Source organism: Scatophagus argus, chromosome 11 (assembly GCF_020382885.2).
Source record: "Scatophagus argus isolate fScaArg1 chromosome 11, fScaArg1.pri, whole genome shotgun sequence".
In the NCBI taxonomy this organism is placed as follows: domain Eukaryota; kingdom Metazoa; phylum Chordata; class Actinopteri; family Scatophagidae; genus Scatophagus; species Scatophagus argus.
In genome coordinates, this window is record NC_058503.1 from 12,511,565 (window position 1) to 12,535,978 (window position 24,414).

The 24,414-nt window shown below is 40.2% G+C and overlaps 3 protein-coding genes across 3 annotated transcripts; 1 reads left to right on the forward strand and 2 right to left on the reverse strand.

Moving 5' to 3' along the window:
* Positions 1-307: 307 nt before the first annotated feature.
* On the reverse strand, positions 308-15,433 carry col28a2a (collagen, type XXVIII, alpha 2a). The gene is made up of 35 exons (XM_046404941.1): positions 15,247-15,433; positions 14,479-15,053; positions 14,072-14,092; positions 13,876-13,935; positions 12,791-12,844; positions 12,000-12,044; positions 11,886-11,912; positions 11,759-11,803; positions 11,610-11,654; positions 11,392-11,445; positions 10,301-10,369; positions 10,103-10,171; positions 9,902-9,970; positions 8,123-8,191; positions 7,176-7,244; positions 6,999-7,067; positions 5,947-6,015; positions 5,770-5,841; positions 5,602-5,670; positions 5,441-5,512; positions 5,156-5,224; positions 4,940-5,008; positions 4,768-4,836; positions 4,599-4,667; positions 4,419-4,487; positions 4,161-4,229; positions 3,864-3,932; positions 3,702-3,782; positions 3,342-3,377; positions 3,222-3,258; positions 2,241-2,798; positions 1,794-2,110; positions 1,428-1,683; positions 882-1,073; positions 308-781 (listed from the first exon to the last, which is right to left on the reverse strand). Exons 1-35 carry the CDS (start codon positions 15,380-15,382, stop codon positions 774-776), a joined length of 3,726 nt encoding a protein of 1,241 aa, XP_046260897.1. The 5' UTR covers positions 15,383-15,433; the 3' UTR covers positions 308-773.
* A 2,494-nt stretch (positions 15,434-17,927) lies between these two features.
* On the forward strand, positions 17,928-21,298 carry LOC124067521 (ATP synthase subunit beta, mitochondrial-like). Its single transcript, XM_046404937.1, has 10 exons — positions 17,928-18,113; positions 18,676-18,849; positions 18,962-19,136; positions 19,419-19,540; positions 19,638-19,822; positions 19,971-20,129; positions 20,230-20,352; positions 20,450-20,662; positions 20,756-20,957; positions 21,049-21,298. Exons 1-10 carry the CDS (start codon positions 18,008-18,010, stop codon positions 21,144-21,146), a joined length of 1,557 nt encoding a protein of 518 aa, XP_046260893.1. The 5' UTR covers positions 17,928-18,007; the 3' UTR covers positions 21,147-21,298.
* zgc:172182 (coiled-coil domain-containing protein 89) lies at positions 21,297-24,397 on the reverse strand. Its single transcript, XM_046404938.1, has 7 exons — positions 24,276-24,397; positions 22,509-22,975; positions 22,153-22,283; positions 21,934-22,070; positions 21,760-21,836; positions 21,576-21,675; positions 21,297-21,477 (listed from the first exon to the last, which is right to left on the reverse strand). The coding sequence occupies exons 1-7, from the start codon at positions 24,390-24,392 to the stop codon at positions 21,391-21,393; spliced, it is 1,116 nt and encodes a 371-aa protein (XP_046260894.1). The 5' UTR covers positions 24,393-24,397; the 3' UTR covers positions 21,297-21,390.
* Positions 24,398-24,414: the final 17 nt, after the last annotated feature.

Consider the following 24,414-nt stretch of genomic DNA (forward strand, 5'->3'; position numbering starts at 1 on the left):
AAAACATTTTTCAATATTGTCTGTTCTCTGTTCTATCTCATATAATTTCATCTGAATTTCCAATGACATTTCTCAAGACTGACTGATGGAAGTAAAATGTTAATAAATAAAAAGTTATATTATTTATCATATTTAGGCCCCTAACTCACTGTATCTTCTGTTACAACTAAGCATACAAAGCAGGATGTACACATGCTTATAGTGGTAATAGTGATTCTAGTTACTTTGCTTACAAAACACATATAAAACAGACAAACACCATGATTTTATATTTTATTATTAAAAAACATACAAAACATCTATTCAGATATACACACAATGCCCATAGAGACAGGCCTTTAATGGATGGATTGCAGAAAGCCTCATTCTTCATCATAAGATGACATTCGCAGTAGACACCTGAAAGTAGTACCTGAACAAAAATGGCTCTCTCTTACAGCTGCCAGTTATAACCCAAGTAGACTCACTGTAATAACAACAAATAAAATACAAACAAAGTACGGTACTATAGTACATAGTATATAGTAGTATATTTCAGCAAATAGAATAGAACTACTTTGAGGTAATCTTAATTAAGTGAGTCATTCACACTGAAACAGCAACATGTGTGGAGTTTTTCTTTTCTCTTTCTAGTGCTGTTATTTCATAAACATAAAAAAAGTCAATTTGCGTGTGAGGATAAAAGTGTTGGTGCATGAAATTTTCTGAATCCGACTGACAGAATGGCAGATTGTAGAGTAGTGAAGTCCACCTTCTGATGGTTTCTTCTTCTTTTATCCTGCTGGGGACAAAACAGTATTCAGACTTAAGAAAAAAACAAGGAAAAATGAAAAAAAAAGAGAAAATATTCACATTTGCTTTTAAAAATCTACAAAGGTTACCTGTTCTGAATGCAACGCAGGTCTTCTTGCATTCGTCTTCTGTTTCATAACGGTTGTCATTTCCACCACAGCCTCCGTACCAAAACTGTGCACAGGCATTGGCCTGTTTGTCATAATACCAGCGGATGCTATAGTTTCTGCAGGAGCCTTGGTCCAAGCTGAGGTTACAGCGTGGATCTACAGGACGGGCCTCTGCTGAAGAGACGGTGTGAGAGAGGCACATTTTCCAAAGAATATTTAGGTACTTAATGAGTGGCAAGTGACTTGTCATAGTAGGATCAGCGTAGATGTTACTAAAAACATTACAGTGTCTCTGTCCTATTCGAGTGTCAGTAATCCACAACAATGAGCCTGCATGCACAATGACAGGAAACCAAAGAAGCTAAATGCAATGCAGCTATCATTAACTTTATTATTTACACCTGTGGTTAAAGTGCTCCAATGGGTGTAACTACCATGATTGAGAACCTACAAAGACATTTACGCCTGTGCTTTCTCCACTGTCACATGCCAAAATGTCTTCCTAATCAGGGGTGCAGTACTCACCTTCAGGCAGGACTGGACTCTCCACAGGCTGCAACTTATTCGAGTTTAAAGATGAAACTGAGCTGAGCGTTGACAAAGTTGTTGCAGATGACGATGAAGATGTAGCAAAGGATGAAGATGATATGACCGCCTCGTTGGAGGAAGAGCTTTCCCTCTCAGTCGATAAAGATGTCGTTTTGTTGACTGCAGCTACAGCACTACCAACTCGTGCATGGGCTCTTAAGTCTAAATCTTCACCTTCATCATCTTCCACCACCTACCGTTAAGATGACAACATAACAATGTGTGAGCATTGTGAAGAGTTCTGTACCATCAGCAAAGACAATCACAACAGCATACTGTTGTTTTGGACTTTTCAGCACAGACCTGAACAGGGAGAGGATCAGCACTGATGGGCAGTGTGAAGGTGTCTCCACGGCCTCGGCTGCTGGTGCGTCTCTGATTTTGGATCTCCTCTTGGTAATTGTAAGCATTCCCATTGTTGCCATATCCATTGTTACCATAGGCATAACCATTATTGCCATAGCCATTATATCCATTGCTATTTTCCCCATGTCCATTGTTTCCATTAATGCCACGCCCATGTCCATTGTTGCCGTTCCACTGCCCATTTGTTATGCGATTGTAAATGAGGGCGCCATTTTCATCTTCACAGAACTGACTGACGAGTTTAGACTCCAGTGCTGAAAAGAAGAAATGAAAAAATCTGTTAACTTGAAGCCCTTTTATGGCCTTTCACCTGAAAGCTATTATAATAGCTATATATTTTGATGAACACCCTGCTGAAGACATGATATTTGACTGTATTATCACCTGGCAGAGTATTGAAGTCATCAATGAGGTACATGTGTTCACTGTCGGGGTCAGAGGCAATCAGATTGAGCTCACGCAGGAACTCAGCCTGCGTAGGATCAGAGGAATTGACGATCCCCAGGGCGTACATCTCAATGTTTGCAGCATGAGCTTCCCTTACAGCTAAGTCAAGTTTAACGGGCTCTCGTTTGTCAGTTTGACCATCAGTGATGACGATGGCTACTTTTCTGACTCCAGGTCGAGCGCTGAAGAAAGCTTCCTGTGTCGCCTTTCTGATCGCTGTGCCAGTGTAGGTGCCCTCACCCATGTAAGGCATTTTTCTGATGGCCTGCTTAACGTCCTGTTTGCTCATGTATCGTGCCAAATTGAACTCCAAATGGACATCCAGACTGTAGAGAACCAGTCCAATTCTGGTGGCATTGCGGCCAACTGTGGTCCGGTCCACCAACCTGGTGACAAAGTCCTTGATGATTTCAAAGTTCTCAGGGCCGACACTCTCTGAGCTGTCGATGACGAACACAAGTTCCATTGGTCTTTCTTTGCACTTGACGCCACATCCTGAAAACAATGAAATGCTGTCACTACATGAATATGTCCTGTAATCATATTTATCTCATTACTATCTGCACGTATTGTGAGATGTTTCGCTCATAAACTCTGCAGCTCCCTTTAACTCTCTAGAATCTCCTAGGATCTTTTGGCCATTGTTTTGATTTTATGGCCTCAAATTTTTTTTGTGATCAATGAAGTTCATCTTATCTTAAAAACTGCAGTTTAAATAAAATGGGCAATTATAGTCTGCACCAAACAAAACACGTTTTATATGTTTTCACAGTTTGGCTTTACATTCTGCTCATTTGTCAGTTCAAAGATATAAATCAGGTCTCATTGTATGTTATACATTACCATGTGCTTATCATTTAAATGCCAGCTACTAATTAAGAGCTATAACAGTACACTAGACTTGTCATGTAGTCTTACCACAGACTTCTTTGATCAGCTTAATGATGTCCTCTCTCTGTAAAATATGGGGACATTTACATTAGTACAACATCACAGTAACTTATTTCATATTCAAACAACAGTTGAAGATGATCTTACTGTGAGGCCTGGTTCTCCTTTTGCTCCTGGCCTCCCCTGGGATTCGAGAAAAGTTGAAAACAACATCACTAATATATTATTAAAAACATTTCTATCTAATAGGCCTGCGATGTATGCGTATGATGGGAGTGATGACAGTTATTATTTATTAGGAAATATTTTCTTGCTATCAAACAATTAATATGTTTTGACAGTTTGCTTGTTCTCATGTCCTGCACAGCAGTTTTTCTTGTGATTAATCTCATTTGTCCTGTACAGAAGTCGAGTAATGAAACAAATTCAGGCCAGTGTATATCTTTAAACATCAGCAGTTTGACTATTTATTTCAGGAAGTGCAGGGTATAAATTTGTTTTGCTTACCGCTTCACCTGGTACTCCAGAATCTCCAATGTCTCCTTTTGCACCTTTCATTCCTCTCTCACCAGGCAACCCACGATCGCCCTGTAACAAAGTGAAGAGTTATCTACCAGTCAAAGACCGGGTGTCAATAAAATCTTTAAAAGATACATGTAAAGTCATCACCTTAGCTCCAGGAAATCCATCTCCTTGTGGTCCTCTAGGCCCAGTCATACCTTGAGATCCTGGCTCACCCTGAAATTCGATTTTAGTTTTACTGAATCATAAAGGCGTGTTAGTTGTAAATTATTATGTTTTGTCCTGCAGCTGATTTGTCAGGCAGTTCTACACTGTAACATGTCAGCACCATTTATCTGCTTCACTCTTTCACTTGTTGGGAACAAGAAAGAGAGTTGTGAGTCTTGATTATAAAGAGCTTGGTACGAGCTTGAAAGACAACTGTAGAACAGTGGTAACATTTACCTTTGGGCCTTGGATACCCTCTCCTGGAGGTCCATTTGGACCAGCAGGTCCTGGCCTCCCAACATTACCCTTAAAATAAATGGTTAAACAATCACACCACGGGTTTATGGAAAAAAATCAACTTACAAACATGCATAAATTATCATAGTACATCTTCTAACTCTGTATATTTTCAAAGGTTTAATTTGTGTGTTATTAGTTATAATTCAGGTTTGAATATTCATTGTATCAAGCCAATAGTTAGAAAATCTTTCTTGCCGGTGGTCCTTGTAAGCCCTCTCCAGGTGGGCCGGGCAAACCTGGCAATCCCCTAAAGCCAATGTCACCCTGAAATAGACACAAATTTAGCACTATTTACTGCATGCATCTCCATAGGTAGACATAAATGCAAAGAAAAAAAGTCAAACAATCAAACTTAAAAAACATGTAGACAAAAACCTTGGGACCAGGAATTCCTATTCCTTCTGGACCCGGCTCACCCGGTAAGCCTTGCATGCCTGGGGGACCCTAAAATAAGTGCATAAATCAAGTTTAGACAATGTCAGCTTGCAGAGGATTTACTGGTTACAGAATTTAATTGTGTGTGCAAAATGTCAATGGTACAAACCACTGGGCCAGGGAGGCCTTCGCCTTTTGGACCAACTGGACCTGGTAAACCTGGGTGACCACGTTCACCCTGGTTAAACAAAATTTAGTGATGAAAACCACCAAGATTATGCTGATTAGGACAAAATGGTTAATAAATGTTCTAAAAACACACAGTGTTCTTAGGTGTTTACCTTTGGACCAGGTAATCCATGGCCTGTTTCACCTACAGGACCAGGGGGACCAGAAGGGCCAATTTCACCCTGGAAACAATAAAGTCAGCGTGGCAACTGATGCATTACATCACATCAGATTCTTTGTGGCATTTGTTCTGGATGCATGCAACTTATCTACTTGTGTGCCAAGATCTCTGTTAAGAGACAGCTTGATGATATGTTTTATTGGTTTACCTTTGGACCTGATATGGACCGCCCTGACTGCCCGGGCATGCCCTGTGTGCCTGGTAGTCCACGTTCACCCTGAAAGGTGAGAGTTGGAAAAAGACTTTAGATCCAATTCATGCTTGTCTTTATTCTGACAATACTTCTAAAGCCAATGACCTGCACAGGATTTGTTTTGTTGGTTAGGGTGGCACAAATCTTCAACTGCAAGGTATTCATCATAGAATAAATATAGAGAAGTGGCTTCTTCATGAAAGCTATCCCACCAAAAACACTTGTTCCTTTAATTCTTACCTTTGGTCCAGAGGGTCCAGAGATACCAGGGGGGCCATGTAATCCACGGATGCCCCTCAGACCCTGGTCTCCCTGGGAGGGATTACAGCACACGTCATCTGATTAATATTCGTTGTCGTATAAATTCTGAATTACAAAAGGATTTATAATCTAAAGCACACCTTCTCCCCTTGAGTGCCAATTCCTGGTGCTCCCTCAGGGCCTCTTACACCAGATAAGCCAGGTTCGCCCTAAGAGAAGAGAGGCAGATGAGAAAGACACGCTTCTTTTCTGATGGAATTGGACTACCGAATGGAAGCTTTCCACAGTGTTGGCGTAATGTGCTTTACCTTCTGCCCTGGAGGTCCATCCTCTCCTGGAAGACCAGGCAGGCCACCCAAGCCAGCAGCTCCAGGCTCTCCCTGTAACCGTTACAGTACGATATTTGATTTTTTGATGGACACAGTACATGGGCAATCCCCATATGCCAACCTGATTTGTTTGGTTCTGCTCATGTGATGTCTTACCTTTGGACCAGGCTCACCAATGCCTCTTTCTCCAGGAGCTCCCTGCTCTCCTGGTAATCCCTGGTCTCCCTAGAAATAGAAATAACATGATGACAGAAATATTTTTTAAAAGATTTACAAACTTTTCATCCGAAATAGATTTCGGATTGGCTGCACATTTAAATTTTTGTATTGTACTGTATACAGAATTATAATGTAAGACTGTCAATGTCGACAGATAAGTGGGGAAGCTTTACTCAGTCAGAAGTTATGGCATCCGTCACTCATGTGGGCACACATTGTGAGAGTGCTAGTAGCTGCTGTTTTTCCAATCTAAAATAAGTAACCACAGTTAGAATAGTTAAGTAAATAGGGAAATTGTGTTGGATAGTTGAATTTGTTTTGAAGTGTCCTTGGACAGAAGGGGTGCCAGGTGAGTTGGATAACATCTGGCAGACTGTGGTCCTTTGAAAAAGTCGGTGGTGAGTTAGGATTTATGTTTAACAAAAGGGTTGCTTTGGGAACCGTGCTGCATGTTGTGTGACTTTGGCTGCTGCTTTGTGCTCTCTCTTGCTGTGGTCTTAGTAGCCTAAATGCCATATTTGATGTGCTGCTAATTTGTTTTGCCTTGATTTTTCTGTTCTGGAAAGACTTTTGTGTGATGTTTTTTGGATGTTCTGTGTGTCAAGGTCTCACTATCTCTTTCCAGATGTACAGTGCATGAGGTTTGAAGCACACAGGTGTGTAAAACACTGACAGGGACCAATTTTCTGCAGAATGAATACTTTTACTTTTGATGCTTTAACCAAAGTTTGCTGATGATACTTACTGAAGCTCAGTATTTTCTAATAAATATTTTTTACTTTGGAAAGGTTTTGAATACATGGCTTTTATTTATAGTGGAGTATTTTCACCTTGTGGTATTAGTACTTTCACTGAAGCAAAGGACCTGAATACTTCTTCTGCTACTGTAACCTTGTCTGTGTATGGCAGCAACGTTAACCATTGTGCCAGCTCTTTTAGCACATACAGTCTCATTCACAGTGCACAATACAGTAAGTATTTAAACAAACCTTGGGTCCAGGTAAACCCTCTCCTGGAATTCCTCTGACTCCTGGTGGACCTCTTGGCCCTTCAATTCCCTGAGGAGTAAGGAAGATTAGAACACTGTCAGTGCACAGTATCCTACTGCTCTGTGTATATACATCAGTGGAACTTTGTGGAAACACAGACAAAAACATTTTACCAACCTTCTCTCCCTGTATGCCCACGCCTGTCAGTCCAACTGGCCCTGGAGGACCTGGAGGCCCCAGTTCACCCTGGAAGTAAATCAGCACAGTTTAATACATAAGTGAATACTTAAGAATCAGTTCTCAGTGACTCCCTTGACTACTTAGGTGTGCCCATGTAACCTATACCTATATAGTACTATATTTAACTGTGGTATTATTTTATATCTTTGAGTGGTTGGATTAGGTTGTCTTTTTCCCATTTCTCATTTTTCTTGTGGGATTTTTTTTAATACAATTTGTATGAGTATTGTTGGAGGGAGCCCAAGAACAAGAATTTAATACAAACAATGACAAATAGGGGGCTTGAATCTAGCAAGAACAAAAGCCAAGTGGAAAGTGCAGATCTCCACTGAGGTCTAATAATCCTCCCAGTCTGATATTATTTGCACTGTAAACACTGAGCAGATGACAAAATATTAACGTAAAGCTAAAGACAAAGTGTGGCACTTTCATTTATTAATTAATCAATTATTAATGCATTACAACACCTCCTTCCATTTCATACCCTGTTGTATGCTTTCCATCTGATCTAACCATCTCCTGCCTGCGTAAACCTGCCCCTCATTATCCCGCATTACATCAGGTAGTTCTGTTTGTCTATCTGCTGTTTTGTCTTCCTTCACTTTGCTGTTGTTGATCTCGTGTTTGCACAAAGACTAAACAAAATGCCCTTTTATGGGTCCCTGTTTTGTTTGTTCCACTGTTCCACTATTCACATTATTATACTGATCATGTTAGAGTAACAAGTCACACAATAACCAGAGTTTAATACTCTCCTCTCACCTTTTCCAAGAAGTCATCATGAAACCCAGAGGGCATTTGGTTTCCCTTGTGGATTTCATTTATGTGAAGACCAGAGAGTTTGCAGTATATTCTCTTTGTTAGATGACAAATTTACAACCTACCCTTTCTCCTTTAATGCCTGCACCCTGCTGTCCCCTTGGCCCCCTTGGTCCTGGAAACCCCCGATCCCCCTGTGGAGCAAAATCAGGTAATCTCTGTCAGTTACATCACAGCCACTTGCTTTTGGGTCACAGCCAAGTCAGGACTGTTAAAAGTAAAGAGAGTATGGAGAGAAAGCGTGTTGGCTCCTGTTACTTTCTTGTGATTGATAAAAACATGATCTTATGCACCAGGAACGAAACAGTTTTTTTTAAACTTTATTTTTCCAAGACAAGTGAATCACAAAATGAAGAGGTTACTGATGGAAGAGGTCTGCCCTGAGCAAGATCCAAGTGTAATGAAAGTCAAATGCGCAGACCTCATAGGACTAAGAGAGAGTTTGATCACCTCTGGGAGAATCACTCCGATCCCTTTTTACAACCATTAGCAGGAGGAGGAAAATCTATAACAGCTAGGAAGTCTGGAACATGTCAAACAGATGTGTAGTTGCTTGAGGACATTTCCAGTGTTCATTTTCCAAGACATTTCCTCAACGCATAAAGGTGTACTTAGATTTCTTTACAGACCGCATAAACGTGCTCCTCCCATAGTCATTGTTATCCACAAGTTCTGTCTTGTGAGGGGGTATTGATGCGATTCATTTTACTCTTGTATATTACATGCTAATCTCACTTCCTTGTGGTTAAGTTATTTTCTGTGCCCCTGCACTGTAAGATGTTTTGTCAGTTATAATCTCCATGCATATGGCCAGAAATCCCTGCTATCTCCTTTTGTGTGGGGTATCCACAGGCACCATTGTAACATGTATGGCGCATAGTGCAGCATGTTATAGCATGGGGAAAAAAGATACTGTTTTTACAGGCTCAGCAACAGAGTGAATAGCAATGCTACAGCAAACACCTGAGTTATGAGTCAGTGGGTTGGAACAGAAGGAGATCTGTTTTTTGACAGATGTAGGCCATGAACTGCAGAAAGGCCCAGAAAGCGTACATACAACTAAACTTAAAGATTCACTCTTTATATTCTGTACGAAGGTCAATACAATGTGCTTTTTTGTTTGTATATCTTTTGGGTCTGAGAGTTTTATCTATTGCACATGCTGTATTTAGCATCAATTTATGTTTTAGTATTCTAAATGTATGCATTGTTTGTAACAACAGATTCTGGACTCTGGCAGGTAGTTACTAATAATGGTTAATGTTGTAATAATTTATAATTTCTTTTAAACATGCAGCAAACACATTCAGAAACTGCCCCTAATTTTACATTGATATCAGTTTGTCATCACAGCTAGTGCCACAGTAATACAGATGTAAACACAGGCAAGATCACTAAATAAATTAACCTGCGATGTAAGAAAGGCAAAGCTTGTTGGTTCATTTCCAGGTGGGGATCTTTGCTTTATGTCATCCCAGCTGCTCTTGCACATGTTTCCTGTCAGCTATTAAATATAAAGGAAATGCCTCATCAAAGGTTTGAACCATAGCCTTAGAGGGGGGTTAGCAAGTTCTGGTTCTTCAGATATTTCCTGACTTATTTATCTCTGCTTAAGGGAAGTTTTAATTGTGAGATTTATGCATATCCACCTGTTCATACCTGAGCAGCTTCATGGGAGTTAAGTGCTTTGCTGAAGAGAGTAATCAGGGGTCTTTTTCTATTCTACGTTGTATTCCTGAAGATCATTGCTGACAAACTCTTTTCAAATGTGTTCATAGATATTAACATGGAAATTCATGGCTCTTGTTCTTGTTCTTGATCTGACGATATGATCAAAATAATACCTTTGGTCCCGGAAACCCCTCGCCTTGGGGTCCTTTATCTCCTTGAACACCTTGTGGTCCTTGAGGTCCCTATAAACAAAGCCAGAGTGAATAATTTGTCACCCAAAGTACTTGCATGTCACTGAAACTAATACGGACATCACAGGCATATAAGCATTCAACAATTCACCATAGCACAGATTCAGTTTCTGCTTAACTTACGGGAAGACCGGGTTCACCCACTCCATGAGGACCGGGAGGTCCTGGTCGGCCCTGGAATCCCATGTCACCCTGCAGATTTATAGGGTAACTTCATTTAACAAGAGAAATCCAAAGTAATGCTTATAGAAAATAAATCAAAAATACTTTGTGATTGCTAGGATGGGATAATCTACCGAGATAATCCACGGTACCACTTACTTTGGGTCCAGGTAGCCCTATACCCGTTTCCCCCTGAATTCCTGGAGGGCCAGGAGGGCCTCGTTCACCCTGTGGTCACATACATGATTACACTTAACACACAACCTCCTTTAAAACTGCTTTATTTTTAACATGTAAACTGTGCAGAAGCGAGACTTATTTGAAGCTGAAAAAAATGCTGTAAATCCTGTTATGTGTACTAAATTAGATAGTGTGTGACATATTTGATCTCTTCATACGAGTTAGGGCAGATAAGAACTAAACTTAAGCTCAAGAAATTTTCAAGTTCCAGAAACCCCAAATCAACAGTGTCTCAAAATAAGAACAGTTGGCTCTTCACCATCACATCAAAGTTTGGATTAATTACAATATTTACTTGGCATTTAGGTAGATTTTTAATCTGACCTGATGGAGAGGATGGAGTTCATTATCATGTCTTATTCCAATTATGCTTATTCAATCATGAGGACTGTAGAATGAGAGGTACTTAAATATATATTAAAAATATATTAAATATATATTAAATATATATTAAATATATGTTGGGGTTTTTTTCCAAGAAATATTTATAAATGAAATGAATACATGAAAATATGTTTTCTTACAGGAGTCTCCATCAGGCACCTAAAAGAAATTACACAACATAAGGACCACCAAGAGTCCAAGGACCACCAAGTCCTGCTAATCCTTGCAAATACTTCCTACATGTCCTCACACGACGAGACAATGAGCATGCACTGGATTTGTTTGCATGTTATTAAGTGCAGTTGGAAAGCCTGACAATGCTGTAGGCACTTCCTGGTCTGTATTTAGAAGCAGGATACATTAGGAGAACCTGCGGCTAGAAGTTTTCCTGATGGTTCAGCCCTATACGCTGGTGAATAACAGTAATGATGGGGAAGACTCTGGCTTACTGCCAAATGTTCACACAGGGGTCTATTACCAGATAGGTAACAGGCATCTTTGCTGTGTGGTAAAGACAGGGGTGGTAAAGCTTCAACATCTTGTTTAAACTAATCATAAAAGGAAATGTAAAGGTCACAGCAGATGTGCACAATGGGGTGAGTAAAAGTTGTTCAAAAGGGTCTGACCTGCTTTCCCTGAGGACCCTCTGGTCCAGCGTCTCCATGTGGTCCTGGTAACCCCTGGCCAGACACAACATACAGGTATTAATTAAGAAATATCCAGAAACAATACATATGGATATTTCTAATAATACACAAGCCTACAAATTATAAGGATACCTGCGAAGATTGGCTTTAGGCTTCATAAATACATTAATTGCACATTTTCCTAAAATATTACTGACCTGTAGACCTCTAATTCCTCTTGATCCTACTGGACCCTCAGGACCCTGAAGCACATCACACAGGGAAGAGAAAGACCGTAATATCAAACACAGTGTGTACAGTGAAAACATAAAATTCTCGTTGTGTGGTGTCAGCAGTGCGGTCGTACCCTGTCTCCTTTTATTCCTGGAGTCCCGCACTCGCCCCTCTCACCCTGTGTAGAAGTTACAAGTATTCTACAGGCTTGATTCTTACAAAATAAAATGTTCTTACGGTCATTAATCTGAATCAAATACCTTTTCTCCTTTGTAACCAGGTTTCCCCTGCAAATAAAACGTATGAGATGTTAACTGTGAATAAATTATAGAGACAATAAAGAATATTTCCTTAATGCTGTTAGTGACATTTACCTCAGCACCCTCTCGCCCGGGTAGACCACTTAGTCCTGCTTCACCCTGATATGACAAAAAGCACATTGTCTTATTATTATAAGCTTAACACAGAATAAACAGTCTCAAATAGTAGGTTTGACCAGTTTTAGAAGAGAAAAAATAGATCAGAAATGATACATCATCCACTTAAGTTATCAACATTTTAAAATCAGTGTGTAAGCCCTGTAAATAATGAGTTGATTTTGAATACATTTGTTGTTTATGATTGTTTATAATTCTTCAATCATATCCTAATATTTTTAATATATAATTCATGATTGGTCAAGTTATTTAAAATATGCTGTATGACATATTTTAAATAACTTGAAAAACAACAAATGGGCATCACCAGTTTTCCAGTAAAGTTACAACGACATATTAATATTGCACAAATAAAGAGAATAAAATATTTTTTGTTATCACCTTGCGGTACTCCACAAGGTGATAACAAAAAACAAGACAGTAATGTCATTTAGGTTCATTATACACATGACTGAGTTTGCTTTTAGAATAAATTTGGATCTTTTAAGCTTTTATTACTTCACGTGCACTACAGAGTTTGTTCCATTTTTAAAAGGTTTTACCAAATTATTTATATTTACATTATATTTATATTTATAATCTACAGATATCGAATGACCTAATTCAGAAAGCCTGACAAAGTTTTATAACATTGGAAGGATTTAAATGTACAGCACTCAGTATGTATTATATAACTCCTGAAAGAGCCAGCCGGCTAAGAAATCCCTTGTCCATCAATAAGCAGGCACCTTTTGCCCTTTAAGCCCTGGGGCTCCATCATCTCCAGGACGACCTTTTTTCCCCTGTAGAATGAGACAAAGTCTGGTTAAGATCTGATCATTTTCTCCCATTGACATTTTGCACTTTTCTTGGTGTGCACTGAAATATCTTTTTCCTCTTGACAGGCATTGTTTAAGAGAGACAGAGGAGGGAAAAGGTGTCTAGCCTGATGTCTGAACGTGTTTGATATATGTGCTTATGGATATGACGGCTGACATTTGACACCGTATGCGGACATGAGGCTTCTTGTCCACTGGGCTGGGGGGGGGTCATTGTCTTGGGCTGCACCTGGACAGCGTGTGTTAGTTGCTATGCACGAGAAATCGCTAGTTTGTGACCATTAAACTAATGAGAGCAATTATGTGAGCCTCCTAGTCTGAGCGTAAGAATCTGAAGAATCTCTCTGAGGAGAAAGCACCTGGTTAATTACCATGCAGCTGTCCATCAGCAACTGGATTCTCCACCAGGTTAGTGGAAAACTTGACGTTACCTGAGCTGTCTAGTATCTGAGGAGGAGATGGGGCTTAAGTGGAAGTTTGATAGGAGCTAAAATGTGCACCTATAGCAGGTGGAGTCATCTCATTCTGGTGCTCCATACTGCAGCACTCCCGTATCCAGCATAAGTGACTGTGGCAGCAGGGATTGTATGTGACATTTATGGTGGTCAAAGGTCCAGTTTTACAGGGATTGGAGCTCTAAATTCAATGCCTCTGGTTTCCATGGGGACAACTTATGTTAAATGAGTAATGCACAATAACTGGCTGAGACTGGGCACATTGAGTCACAGCAAACATATTTCTCTGGGAATATAAAACGACAGTGTTTCCTTTCCTTTGATGGGTTGCTATAGATTTGCTTTTAGAATGTGGGACAAGACCACTTATCCTCTTACTGTGCTTGTGCAAATAGCTGCAAGCGATGCTGAGGGTAAGAAGTAAGTAATTATCCTGATTGTTCAAAACGGCACAATTACCATTCCTAAAATATCATGACACTTCAAAGGCAACTAGTTTGGTTTTGGGGTATTTGGAAAAGTTTAAGGCAAAATACTCACCGCTGGCCCACTTGGCCCCCTCTCTCCTTTCTCACAAGCGCATCTCTGAGCCAGAGGGCACTTCAGAAAAAGAGACATGTTTGCTAAACTGTCATGAATGTAATTCTATACACTTCAGTTGGGCACATCCACCTAATCACACATCATTAAAGGTCAAAGATTCTGTAAAAGTTTGTCTACTTGTAATAGTACTTACTCCTTCATCAGCCAAGCCAGTCTGCAAAGAAAAGAAAAATTGATTTAGGTCAGAATTACAGACTCTGAACTGTAGCAATATTACAGTCCTTAATGAGAGACTATAGCTTGTAATGTGAGATTGCAGGGCAAACTAGCTTTTTTTTTAAAGTGACAAAATCCTTGAATCCCAGGGGATGTGCTCATGCAGATGTGAAATGGTCTTTTAAGCTGCGTAAAAGCTTATTATCCAGGGCTGCCATAGACATTCTGTCATCTGTTTCTCGAAAGCATTGTCATCATTCCATCTCTATACAAATACCTGAACAAGCCTGTCCCTGTGTCAACGCTGAATGGATGCTCATTCAAAGCCCATACATCACATTTGCTCTGAGTGTTGTCTGCTGAAAGACAAGGTATTATACTCACAATCTCAGTGACGATTTTTTGGACAATGTCTTCATCCTGTAAATTATGGAGGAAGTGTGAGGCCGGCGCGCTGGCAAGGAGACGGAGTTGGGCTACGTTGGCCGGCTCATTGGCTGCACGGGTGATGCCCAGAGTGAAGAATTTGATGCCCTGGTTCTTGGCATCAGCCACAGCAGAGAAGATGTCAGGATTCCTCGGGTGGGAAATACCATCCGTGAGCAACACGGCCACTTTGATGCTGCCAGGGCTGGATTCCTCCAGGTAGATCTTGGTCATGTTGGTGATGGCGTAGGTGGTGTAGGTGCCATGTCCGATGTAGACAATGGGAGCTATACGGGTCTTGAAGTTCTCTGTGCCCCTCCAGTCTCTGAAGGTTTGCTCTGTGATAACATGACTGCTGTACTGCAGCAGAGCCACCCTCAGACTCAAGCTGCGGCCGGTCTGCAGTCGTGCACCTTGGAGTCTGTCCACCACATTCATAGAAAACAGCTTTTCCTGCTCGTGATTGTCCTTGGCACTCTCAGAGCTGTCCAGCAGAAAGGAGAGCTCCAAGCTGCAGTCCTCGTCTAGGATGGCTGTGTGCACACAGAACAGGATGGAGGACTCTCTACTAGCAATACGGCATACTTTATACGTGTTACTGTTTTCACTAAAAGACTGACTGACCCCTAACCCTTTAGACTGGACACAATACTGTAGCAACATGATGCTGAATATCCTGCACAATAAATATTTTTCATTCACTGTATTTTTTATTCATTTTCCTACCTTGTCCATCATGAATGTTTGCAGCAGGAGGTCTGACTCTGTATTTCTTGTTAGTTTTCCTCTCTTCATAAAAGTCTTGGGCCCAGACGCTGGTCAGTGCTGTGACCAGCAGCACTGACGTAAAGGAGGGGAACATCCTTATCCCAGCTATGGAGAAAAATAGCAATAACAATTCAAAATGTTAACATCCAGAAGTAGTTTCTGTGTCGAATGAGAACAGAGCAGTTTGTGAGTGCAGATTTGAGGAACAGATCAGGAAACAGTTAGAGGTTAAAAAGAAATCTAAATTGCTGAATCTTACTATGTCTTTAAAGAGAAGCATACTATCAAAAATAACTGAAACTGTCTTAACATCAACTCACAGTCCAACCTCTTTGGAAATGGTGTAATTTCTAGTATTCCAGTATGCAGCCCAAAACGCAGACTTAGAAAGCGTAGCAGGACCAGCAGAGGACAGGAGTGCACGGCGAGGTCCGGTTAGCTCAGACTAACTCAGACTGTGCAGCAGCAGCAGTGTCAGTCATTCTGTGGAGCAGAAAGTGAAAGACCCTGAGACACTCACTCCTCTTTTATAAGGAGGCACCAACAGACCAGATCAGATGGAGCCTTGCCAAGACTCCCACTCTGCCCTCAGGGCAGGTGTAGGCTGCTGGGATATGTTTGCAACAGCGAAGCAATGTTGTGTGTTGAGATTTGAACTTTAATCACTACAATGAACTGTAGATGTACACATTTATTACATGTTAGCAGGTTTGTCACACTTGAATGTTGCAGAACCTTATGAACTAACAGCAGATACAGTTTAGAGATACAACAGCAATCTTTTTTTTCAGCTCACAATACACTTAAATACTTAGATCGCCTGTTTTATTCTGCTCCTTATTTCACAGTTTTTGTGCTGAGAGGTTTAACACTCTGTGAGCTTTGTAAAGTAAGCCTTACATTATATTGATTTAAATAAGGCTGTTTCGACTATAGCAAGCAGGGATGATTTGGATATTTCTTACTTTTCAATCTAAAAATTGGAGATAAAGTTAGATAAAGATGAAGTTTTTCTTTAATCTGTTAAAATAGCACTTCATGTAGATATAACTGTAACAGTAACACAGGATTAACAGTGTTTTTAAAAGTTGATATAAAAAGTGGCATTGACGCCTGCATAAATTCTACAGATGTGGGAGTTTTAGTAAAAAAAAACTTAAGGTTTAGAGGTCCTAATGGCAAAGGCCTGGTCACCTTTGGTCTGCACCCTGGACTTTGGAATGACCATAATAGGCCTGCCTGAGCATGAAAGGTTAAAAGGTCTGAGATTTTCTAAATTAATTTAAAAAAATACCCAAACAATTACACAGAGATGCTAGAAAATGGGTAATTAGATCCTGATTCTGTTTAGTTAACAAACAGTGGATAACTCTGTACCCTGAACAGAAACCAGAAGAAATCAATGGTTCTTGTGGAAAAGAAAGAGTTGTTGATTGGTGCATTTGAATGTTTCTTTTTACATTAGAAACAGATTTAAAGAGAGCAGTTAGAAAGGGGAAGAAGGGCCTTTCAGTGACCTCAAACAATGAGTGTGTGCTGTCGGTACAGTAGATTTAGAATATCTTTTTTATGACTGTTGTGATTTGTTTCTCTTAATTCCAGTTTTATAAAAAGGGGGTTACAACTAATAGGCGAGTGACATGCAATTTATCTTCCCGAAAACAAATAACTGAAAGCTGAAGGTGGTACTTCACCTTCCAGACCTTGAAAGATGGCCATCTGACCGTTGACTAGCAGAGATGACCTTTCAGTTTACTCCTGCTGGTGTGGTTTAAAGATGAGGCTGGTCCTGTGCAGACTTGGCTGAAAATTCATGGTGCTTTCTGCCTGCTGTGCTTGAGGTGACGAGGCTTTGTGTTGCAAAGCTCCGGGCAAGAAGTAATTAGAGGAGACTTTCTGACACAAAGGAATGTTGCACTGAATGATGGCTTGGCAAAATCTACCCCATCACTTTGCCCTATGATGAATGACAACCATTCATAGTGTTGCTGCTATATGCTGCAGCAATATTTGTGAGTTGTGAAAATAATGAAGTCGGGTCGTCTTTTCATGCGCTTCCATCACTCGGCAGAATGCTTTTGTTTACGTTCCCCATTGTGTTTGTGACTCCTAATGCTTGCAGAAGCTTAGAACCATTTGTAAATCAAACAAGCAAAGTGCATTTTTACAGATACAAGAGCACTTTTTGGCAGAAGTTTACTCTACCTTCTACTTTGTCCCCACATGACTAGAAAATTGTGGTCTACACTTTTTAAAATCCAGCTGTGTGCTTGTTTTCATGATGTTACTTGGGCAGTTGTGTGACAATAATCCAAATACTCCAACTCAAGAACTCAAGAAGGATATGCATGAGTACAGTCCACAGTATCTTAGATGAACAGAAAATTCTCAAGTATAACCACCTCAATTGGCCCTATTTTCAGTACTAGTATTTTAAGTGACATTCGTGTGGTTTTACTTACCACATTAATCATAATGTAAATATTTTATTACATTAACAAACACTACTGCAATATCATCATGCTGCCTGAGGGTGGCAGAAATCAGAAAAATCCTGAACGCGTCTGTGCAGTTGACGCAAACGGTTTGTGCTGCCCTCTGTTGTTAAGTAAGGGGATAAAGACACGACAGACCGCGCATGCTCAGACAAGCCGTTAGGTTGAGCGGACCTGGTTCACCCATAGCTGAGTGTGTGCCTTCACCTTCAGCCATCTTAACCATGTTGGGTGCTGTGGGACGGTGCTGCAGCGGGGCTCTGCAGGCTTTTAAGCCTGGGATAAACTCTCTAAAGACAATCAGTGGGAGACATGCGGCCCTTTCTTCGAGTGAGTGAATACGCTTTGTGATCATGGACCCACTTGTCAGCATGATATATCCTGTGGCTTGTTTTTAACGCTAACGTAGCATGCTAAGTGCGTCAGGCCTCAAAGTTACAATGAGATATCTCCATTCATTTGCGGCCAGCAGGGACATTCATTTAATTAAAGCAGCTGAAATAAGATAAAAGCAATTATTCGGTGATATTGTTCCTTAAACCGGATATTCTAACTACCGTCATGTGTTGGTTCACTGTCTCTGTACCAATGACCTTTCCAAGTACCTCAGTACAAGTCAACACGTTTAAGTTGTTCAGCCTGCGGATTTCAGAAGTGAAAATATGTGAAAATGTAATTGTTGAAGCACTAAAATGTGGAAATATATTATTATTATTGCCTTTTCTTTCTGTTGTAGTTTCAGTATATGATATGCTTAGACTTATCCTTGCTTATTCTGCTTAAGACGTTTTGATTTCTTAAATCCAGTTGTTGCTGTTGCTGTCATATGTTAAATCACTTGTAATATGTTGTCATTGATGTCATTGTCCTCTTTCTGTCCTTGTCCTTTCAGGCAGGGGTTACGCTGCCCCAGCTGCTCAGGCAGCACTGGCCAATGGCCGCATAGTGGCTGTGATTGGTGCTGTGGTGGATGTCCAGTTTGATGAAGGCCTGCCTCCTATTCTCAATGCGCTGGAGGTGGCTGGTCGCGATAGCAGGCTGGTGCTCGAGGTGGCCCAGCATCTGGGTGAGTGTGCAGGGATACTGGGGTTGAGACATTGCTCAGTTGGTCAGTGTTTGGATGTCTGTGAAGAAATTTAAATGGTGTCCTTACTATCCCTACTTATGTGTTTCCTCAGGTGAGAACACAGTCAGGACGATTGCCATGGATGGCACAGAGGGTCTGGTCCGTGGTCAGAAAGTTCTGGACACCGGAGCGCCCATCAGGATCCCTGTGGGCCCTGAGACCTTGGGCAGGATCATGAATGTGATTGGAGAACCCATTGATGAGAGAGGTCCAATTAGCACCAAACAGTAAGTGCTGTAATATTATTCTTGTTAAGAAATGCCATTAAAAGGCCAAAAACAATGTGTTAAGTTACTCTCTCTGTTTTTGTTTTTTTTTATGTAGCAGCTGCAAGCGTATTTGTTCTTAAGGGGCATGTAAAAGTCTATTAAAATAAAAAGATGGTTTTGCTTTATAGTAGTTTTTAGGAGTAAAGAGTGCAGACTATTTTGCTGATTTGGGTCTTTTTATAGCGCATAGCCATCCTTATCCTTATAACAGCCTACTTAAAAAGACTTATTGTTTTTCAGAACTGCTCCTATTCACGCTGAAGCCCCTGAGTTCACGGACATGAGTGTGGAGCAGGAGATCCTGGTCACTGGCATCAAAGTGGTAGATCTGCTGGCACCCTATGCAAAGGGTGGAAAGATCGGTTGGTGGATTATTTGACAACTGAGATTTTTTTCCCCACACATTTTCATACATGCAGATTATGATGTGTGACTACTGTGCGTGTTGTATTCCTGCAGGTTTGTTTGGTGGCGCTGGTGTCGGCAAGACTGTGCTGATTATGGAGCTGATCAATAACGTGGCCAAGGCTCACGGTGGTTACTCTGTGTTTGCTGGAGTGGGAGAGCGAACCCGTGAGGGAAATGACTTGTACCATGAAATGATTGAGTCTGGTGTCATTAACCTAAAGGACACCACCTCAAAGGTGACATTCTTAATGAGTGAGATTTATTTGCCAAATTGCCATTCAGCTTTTCTAACTCTGAAACAAGAATTTTCATGGATTCATGCAGATCTGTTCAGTGTAAACTCATGTTAAACTCCCCAGATTATACTCGTCTTCATGTTCTCAGGTAGCGCTGGTTTACGGTCAGATGAATGAGCCCCCAGGTGCCCGTGCCAGAGTTGCTCTTACCGGTCTGACTGTTGCCGAATACTTCCGTGATCAGGAGGGACAGGACGTGCTTCTCTTTATTGACAACATCTTTAGGTTCACCCAGGCTGGATCAGAGGTACACAATGCCAAACAGTTTTAATCATTATTTGCATATGTCACCAATAACTCTTTATTTATATTTCTTGTGTCTGAATATTCGTGTCATTCTCCTTAAGGTGTCTGCCCTGTTGGGTCGTATCCCCTCAGCTGTGGGCTACCAGCCTACCTTGGCCACAGACATGGGGACAATGCAGGAGAGAATTACCACCACCAAGAAGGGGTCCATCACATCAGTACAAGTAAGACAACACAAAATGCATGTCAGAATACTTTCCCGCTTAACAAGTCAGCACACTCTTCTGATTATTCATACATAAACTGCTTATTTTCTTATAGGCTATCTATGTGCCTGCTGATGACTTAACTGACCCAGCTCCTGCCACAACCTTTGCTCACTTGGATGCAACGACTGTGCTGTCCCGAGCTATTGCTGAGCTTGGCATCTATCCGGCTGTGGACCCCCTGGATTCCACCTCCCGTATCATGGACCCCAACATCGTGGGGGCTGAACACTATGATGTTGCTCGTGGTGTTCAGAAGATTCTTCAGGTAAGCTTTATGGTGGATGCTAACGGGTTCTGAGTGGCTGTTAACAATATCCATAATCCAAAAAGTGAACTAAAATCTGGTCTCTTTTGTTAGGACTACAAGTCTTTGCAGGACATCATTGCTATCCTGGGTATGGATGAATTGTCTGAGGAAGATAAGCTGACTGTAGCTCGTGCTCGTAAGATCCAGCGTTTCTTGTCACAGCCCTTCCAGGTAGCAGAAGTCTTCACTGGCCACTTGGGGAAGCTGGTGCCTCTTAAAGAAACAATTAAAGGCTTCAAGAGTATTCTTGGAGGTAGAGTGCTATGCCAAGGTTAAAACATTTCTTGAATGGGGTGAACTTAATGGACATTGAATGATATAAGTTTTTCTTTTATCTCTTCAAGGTGAATATGATGCCCTGCCAGAGCAAGCTTTCTACATGGTGGGTCCCATTGAAGAAGTAGTCCAGAAAGCTGAGAAACTGGCAGAGGAGCATTCTTAAGTGATTTGTTTGTAAGGTTGTATGAGTTAAACATTTGTACAGTAAAATTTCTATTTGAGGAACTTCCAACATGTCATGCAAAGTATGTTTTGTTGTGGTTCCATTTCTCTGGAAAGGTGAAAATGAAATTAAAAATTACATTGTGATATATACTTTTGTTGTCCTTTTTTATTGTTAGGAATGTCAGTGAGAAAACATACCGGGTGAAAATTATTTTACCTCGGTAAGAAAACAATGCTAACGTTTAGCCCATCATGTGACGAAGTTTCTTATTTAACTCTCTTTCTTGCGTAAGGAGATTGGTGCTGTGCTCTTTGAAGGCTTCAAACTCCTGTAAAATAATAACAGAAGGAAATATGGTCAGCATGTTATCAGCCCTGTGTGGACCACTGTCAAACACACTTTCCAATATTGCAGATTCCAACAAACCTTTTTGAAATTCCTGTATTTTATTATGGATTCATCGAGAGCAGACTGGAGAGACTTGACTTTGATATCCGTACTAACAGCTTCTGCTTCTTGTTCAAACCTGAGGCAAAAGTGGTCACAAATACAGTAGGCATACTTAAAGATTTTTCATAAAGCAGAAGTGTTTTGTTGATGTACAATTTACCTGTCCTCTGCTTCGACCCGGGCCTTTTTCTCTTCTTTCCATTTTGTCTCCAGGCGCCATATTTCTTCTTGTTTCTCCTGTGATTAAGACCAGTTTGTACGTGGATGATGTGTATGGTGTATCTGTGCAGAGCTGTGATTTTTTTTTTTTTTGAGTAGAACAAATACTCTGTACCTGTATGACTTTCCCTCTTTCCATAGACAGATACAATAATTTCTCCTTCTCTTTGGTGAGCCTTGTTATGCTTTGTGTCATGTTGGTTTCCTTCAAAGCGTACTCTTCTTCAGCCTTTTGGAGTTTCAGTTGAAGGTCTGATAATGAAAGGAAGACCACAGCATTATAAGTGCTTATATATGGGAGCACTTCTGAGAATGGTTAATTTAAACTACCCACCTTTGTGCATCTGTACAGCATTTCTCTGCTGTTTCTGCAAATTGTTCAATTGATCAAGAAGTGATGTCTCTTTGGCTTGATGTTCAGTTGCTTGTTCTAGAAGTTTTGACTGGCATTCAGCTAATTTCTCCCTTAAATGTAGATGTAAAATAGAGCACCAAAATTAGTTGTGACTGATGATTATTTCATTATTTTACATGGAGGGACTTATCAAGCCTTACTTGTTTTGTTCAGAACTCAAAGATTAAGTGATCAGCAATGAAAAGATTAACAATATTGTTGTTGATTAATGTTCTGTCAATTAACCAATAGATCTTTGAGCAATATTAATAACTGACACTGATTATTATTCTTACCGATATTCATTTTCCTTATTCGTGTATATCTCTGTCAGCTGTTTGCTTTCTTGCAGCAGTTTTTGAGCATGCATTTCTTTATCTTGTAATTTTTTGGAAAAAAGTGTTTCATTTTCTGACAGAAGCTCTTTGTTTTTTAGCTTTAATTGGTCATTCTGAGCTTTGTACTCATCCATGAAAGCAATAATTGCTTGATTATTGGCAGCTAAATCCATAAATCTTTTCTCTAAGAGCTCAGCTTTCTTTCTTTCACCATCCAGTTGTTTCTGGCTGTCTGTTACTTGGCTCTCCAACTCCATGTTAATTTTCTGAAGGGCTTGACATCGAACATGCTGCTCATCTGCTCTCTCTTTCAGTATGCAAATCAGACTTGACTGTTCATTTATCCTGGACCGAAGCACCTCTGTTGTGCCCTCCAAAGAAAGGCTCTGAAGTTTCTCCAGTGACTTCTGAATACTGTCCACATGCTGGGAACAAGAGAAAAAGCCCTGTGTTAAAAATTGACAGGTACCTTTGGCAACTTTTTAGTCATATTTGGAAAAAGGCCAAACTGTAACTGGCTTTGTTTAGCTAGCAATGATATCAACATTTATAGACTTATGATCACACTGCTTTTGAAATCTCTAAATAAAAATGTTGTTATTTATTTACTGATTGGGCTGTAGAGTGGATAATCACGGGAGGTAATAAGATTAATACAGTCAGTATACTTTTACAGCTATTTCATGGCTTTATTAAGTCAGTTAGGTATTTTGTGTGAGACTAATGAACTGGAACTAATTATACTACTTTTCTATTTTATATGCAGTTTTATGGTTTTTATTTTAAACGCTACATTATATTTAGTTAACTTTAACAGCCTTTAACCTCTACAGCAAACGATCATGCGCACTAAAGAACTGCATGATGGCATTATCACTGTCCTAAACTAAAAAAAAAAAGCAACTCAGATCTAACTCTTAAAAATATGTATATATTGCGATATCTTGCTAAAATCTTTTGCATATATTTTACATTATAAACTTACATTTTGCAGGCCTACATAAGGCCTACATACATACATGCTGTCGAACAAAAATAAAACAAATAAATGCAGCGTCATGGAGAGTAGGATAGTTAGGTTACCTCCCAGCATTGTAGTGGATTAGCTGTATGAAGGACAAATACTTAAATGAAGTTAACTACCTGATAAACTCAGGTTAACCCTAATTAGCTAACTTATTCCCATCACTGAACATAAACAATTTAGCTTTACACACGCGCGAACAAAGATATAAACTCCAGTATATACCTACAAATCGGATATTTTTTGGAAGAAAGTATTAATTATTTAATTATCTAATTATCGCACATCAGACTGGCACAACATAAGGATGTAAAATAGAAGAAGTTTAGCTTAAATTGAATCTAGTTAATACCGTTATATGATAGGCGTTGGCATGTCTAAGGACGAGAAGGTAACGTTAGCTAGACAGTTAACGGTTCCGTTTTTTAGCTCCATTTTACCTTGTCAATTTAACTCTTTCAGACACTTTTCAAAAAGTTTCAGGTTTATTGAAAAAATTTAAAAATAATTTTCATGGCACTGTTTGGCAATGAAACGCAGCGGGGCTGTCGCGCAAGTAAAATAGCTTGATATTAAATTTGAAGAAAGCGCAAATTAGCTAAACTAGCTTACGGTACCAGTTCGAGGGTTTGACAGTAAAGTTAACTGTTACACAGACTGTCAGTCAGTCGACGATGTTACGATATATTTTAAATGGATACCTCCATGTTGCCCTCCACCTTTAAGAAGTTTCCTGCATTTTTCTGTTGGCTTGCCATAGTGGCTAATGAAGCCCTTACTCCAGATTTTACATGGAAAAGCACTTCGTCATTCCACATTTCGTAGGAAGCATCTACAAGT

Excerpts from the sequence above, each read along its gene's own strand:
- col28a2a (XM_046404941.1), bottom strand. The coding sequence starts at position 15,382 with ATGTTCCCCTCCTTTACGTCAGTGCTGCTGGTCACAGCACTGACCAGC. Across the intron at positions 11,446-11,609 it reads GAGGAATTAGAGGTCTACAG|GGGTTACCAGGACCACATGG; the intron begins GTCAGTAATATT and ends GTGTCTGGCCAG. Across the intron at positions 3,933-4,160 it reads AGGGTATCCAAGGCCCAAAG|GGTGAGCCAGGATCTCAAGG; the intron begins GTAAATGTTACC and ends ATCGAATTTCAG.
- LOC124067521 (XM_046404937.1), top strand. The coding sequence starts at position 18,008 with ATGTTGGGTGCTGTGGGACGGTGCTGCAGCGGGGCTCTGCAGGCTTTT. Across the intron at positions 20,130-20,229 it reads TCACCCAGGCTGGATCAGAG|GTGTCTGCCCTGTTGGGTCG; the intron begins GTACACAATGCC and ends ATTCTCCTTAAG. Across the intron at positions 20,353-20,449 it reads GGTCCATCACATCAGTACAA|GCTATCTATGTGCCTGCTGA; the intron begins GTAAGACAACAC and ends ATTTTCTTATAG.
- zgc:172182 (XM_046404938.1), bottom strand. The coding sequence starts at position 24,392 with ATGTGGAATGACGAAGTGCTTTTCCATGTAAAATCTGGAGTAAGGGCT. Across the intron at positions 21,837-21,933 it reads AAAGAGGGAAAGTCATACAG|GAGAAACAAGAAGAAATATG; the intron begins GTACAGAGTATT and ends TCTTAATCACAG. Across the intron at positions 21,676-21,759 it reads CGGGTCGAAGCAGAGGACAG|GTTTGAACAAGAAGCAGAAG; the intron begins GTAAATTGTACA and ends CTTTTGCCTCAG.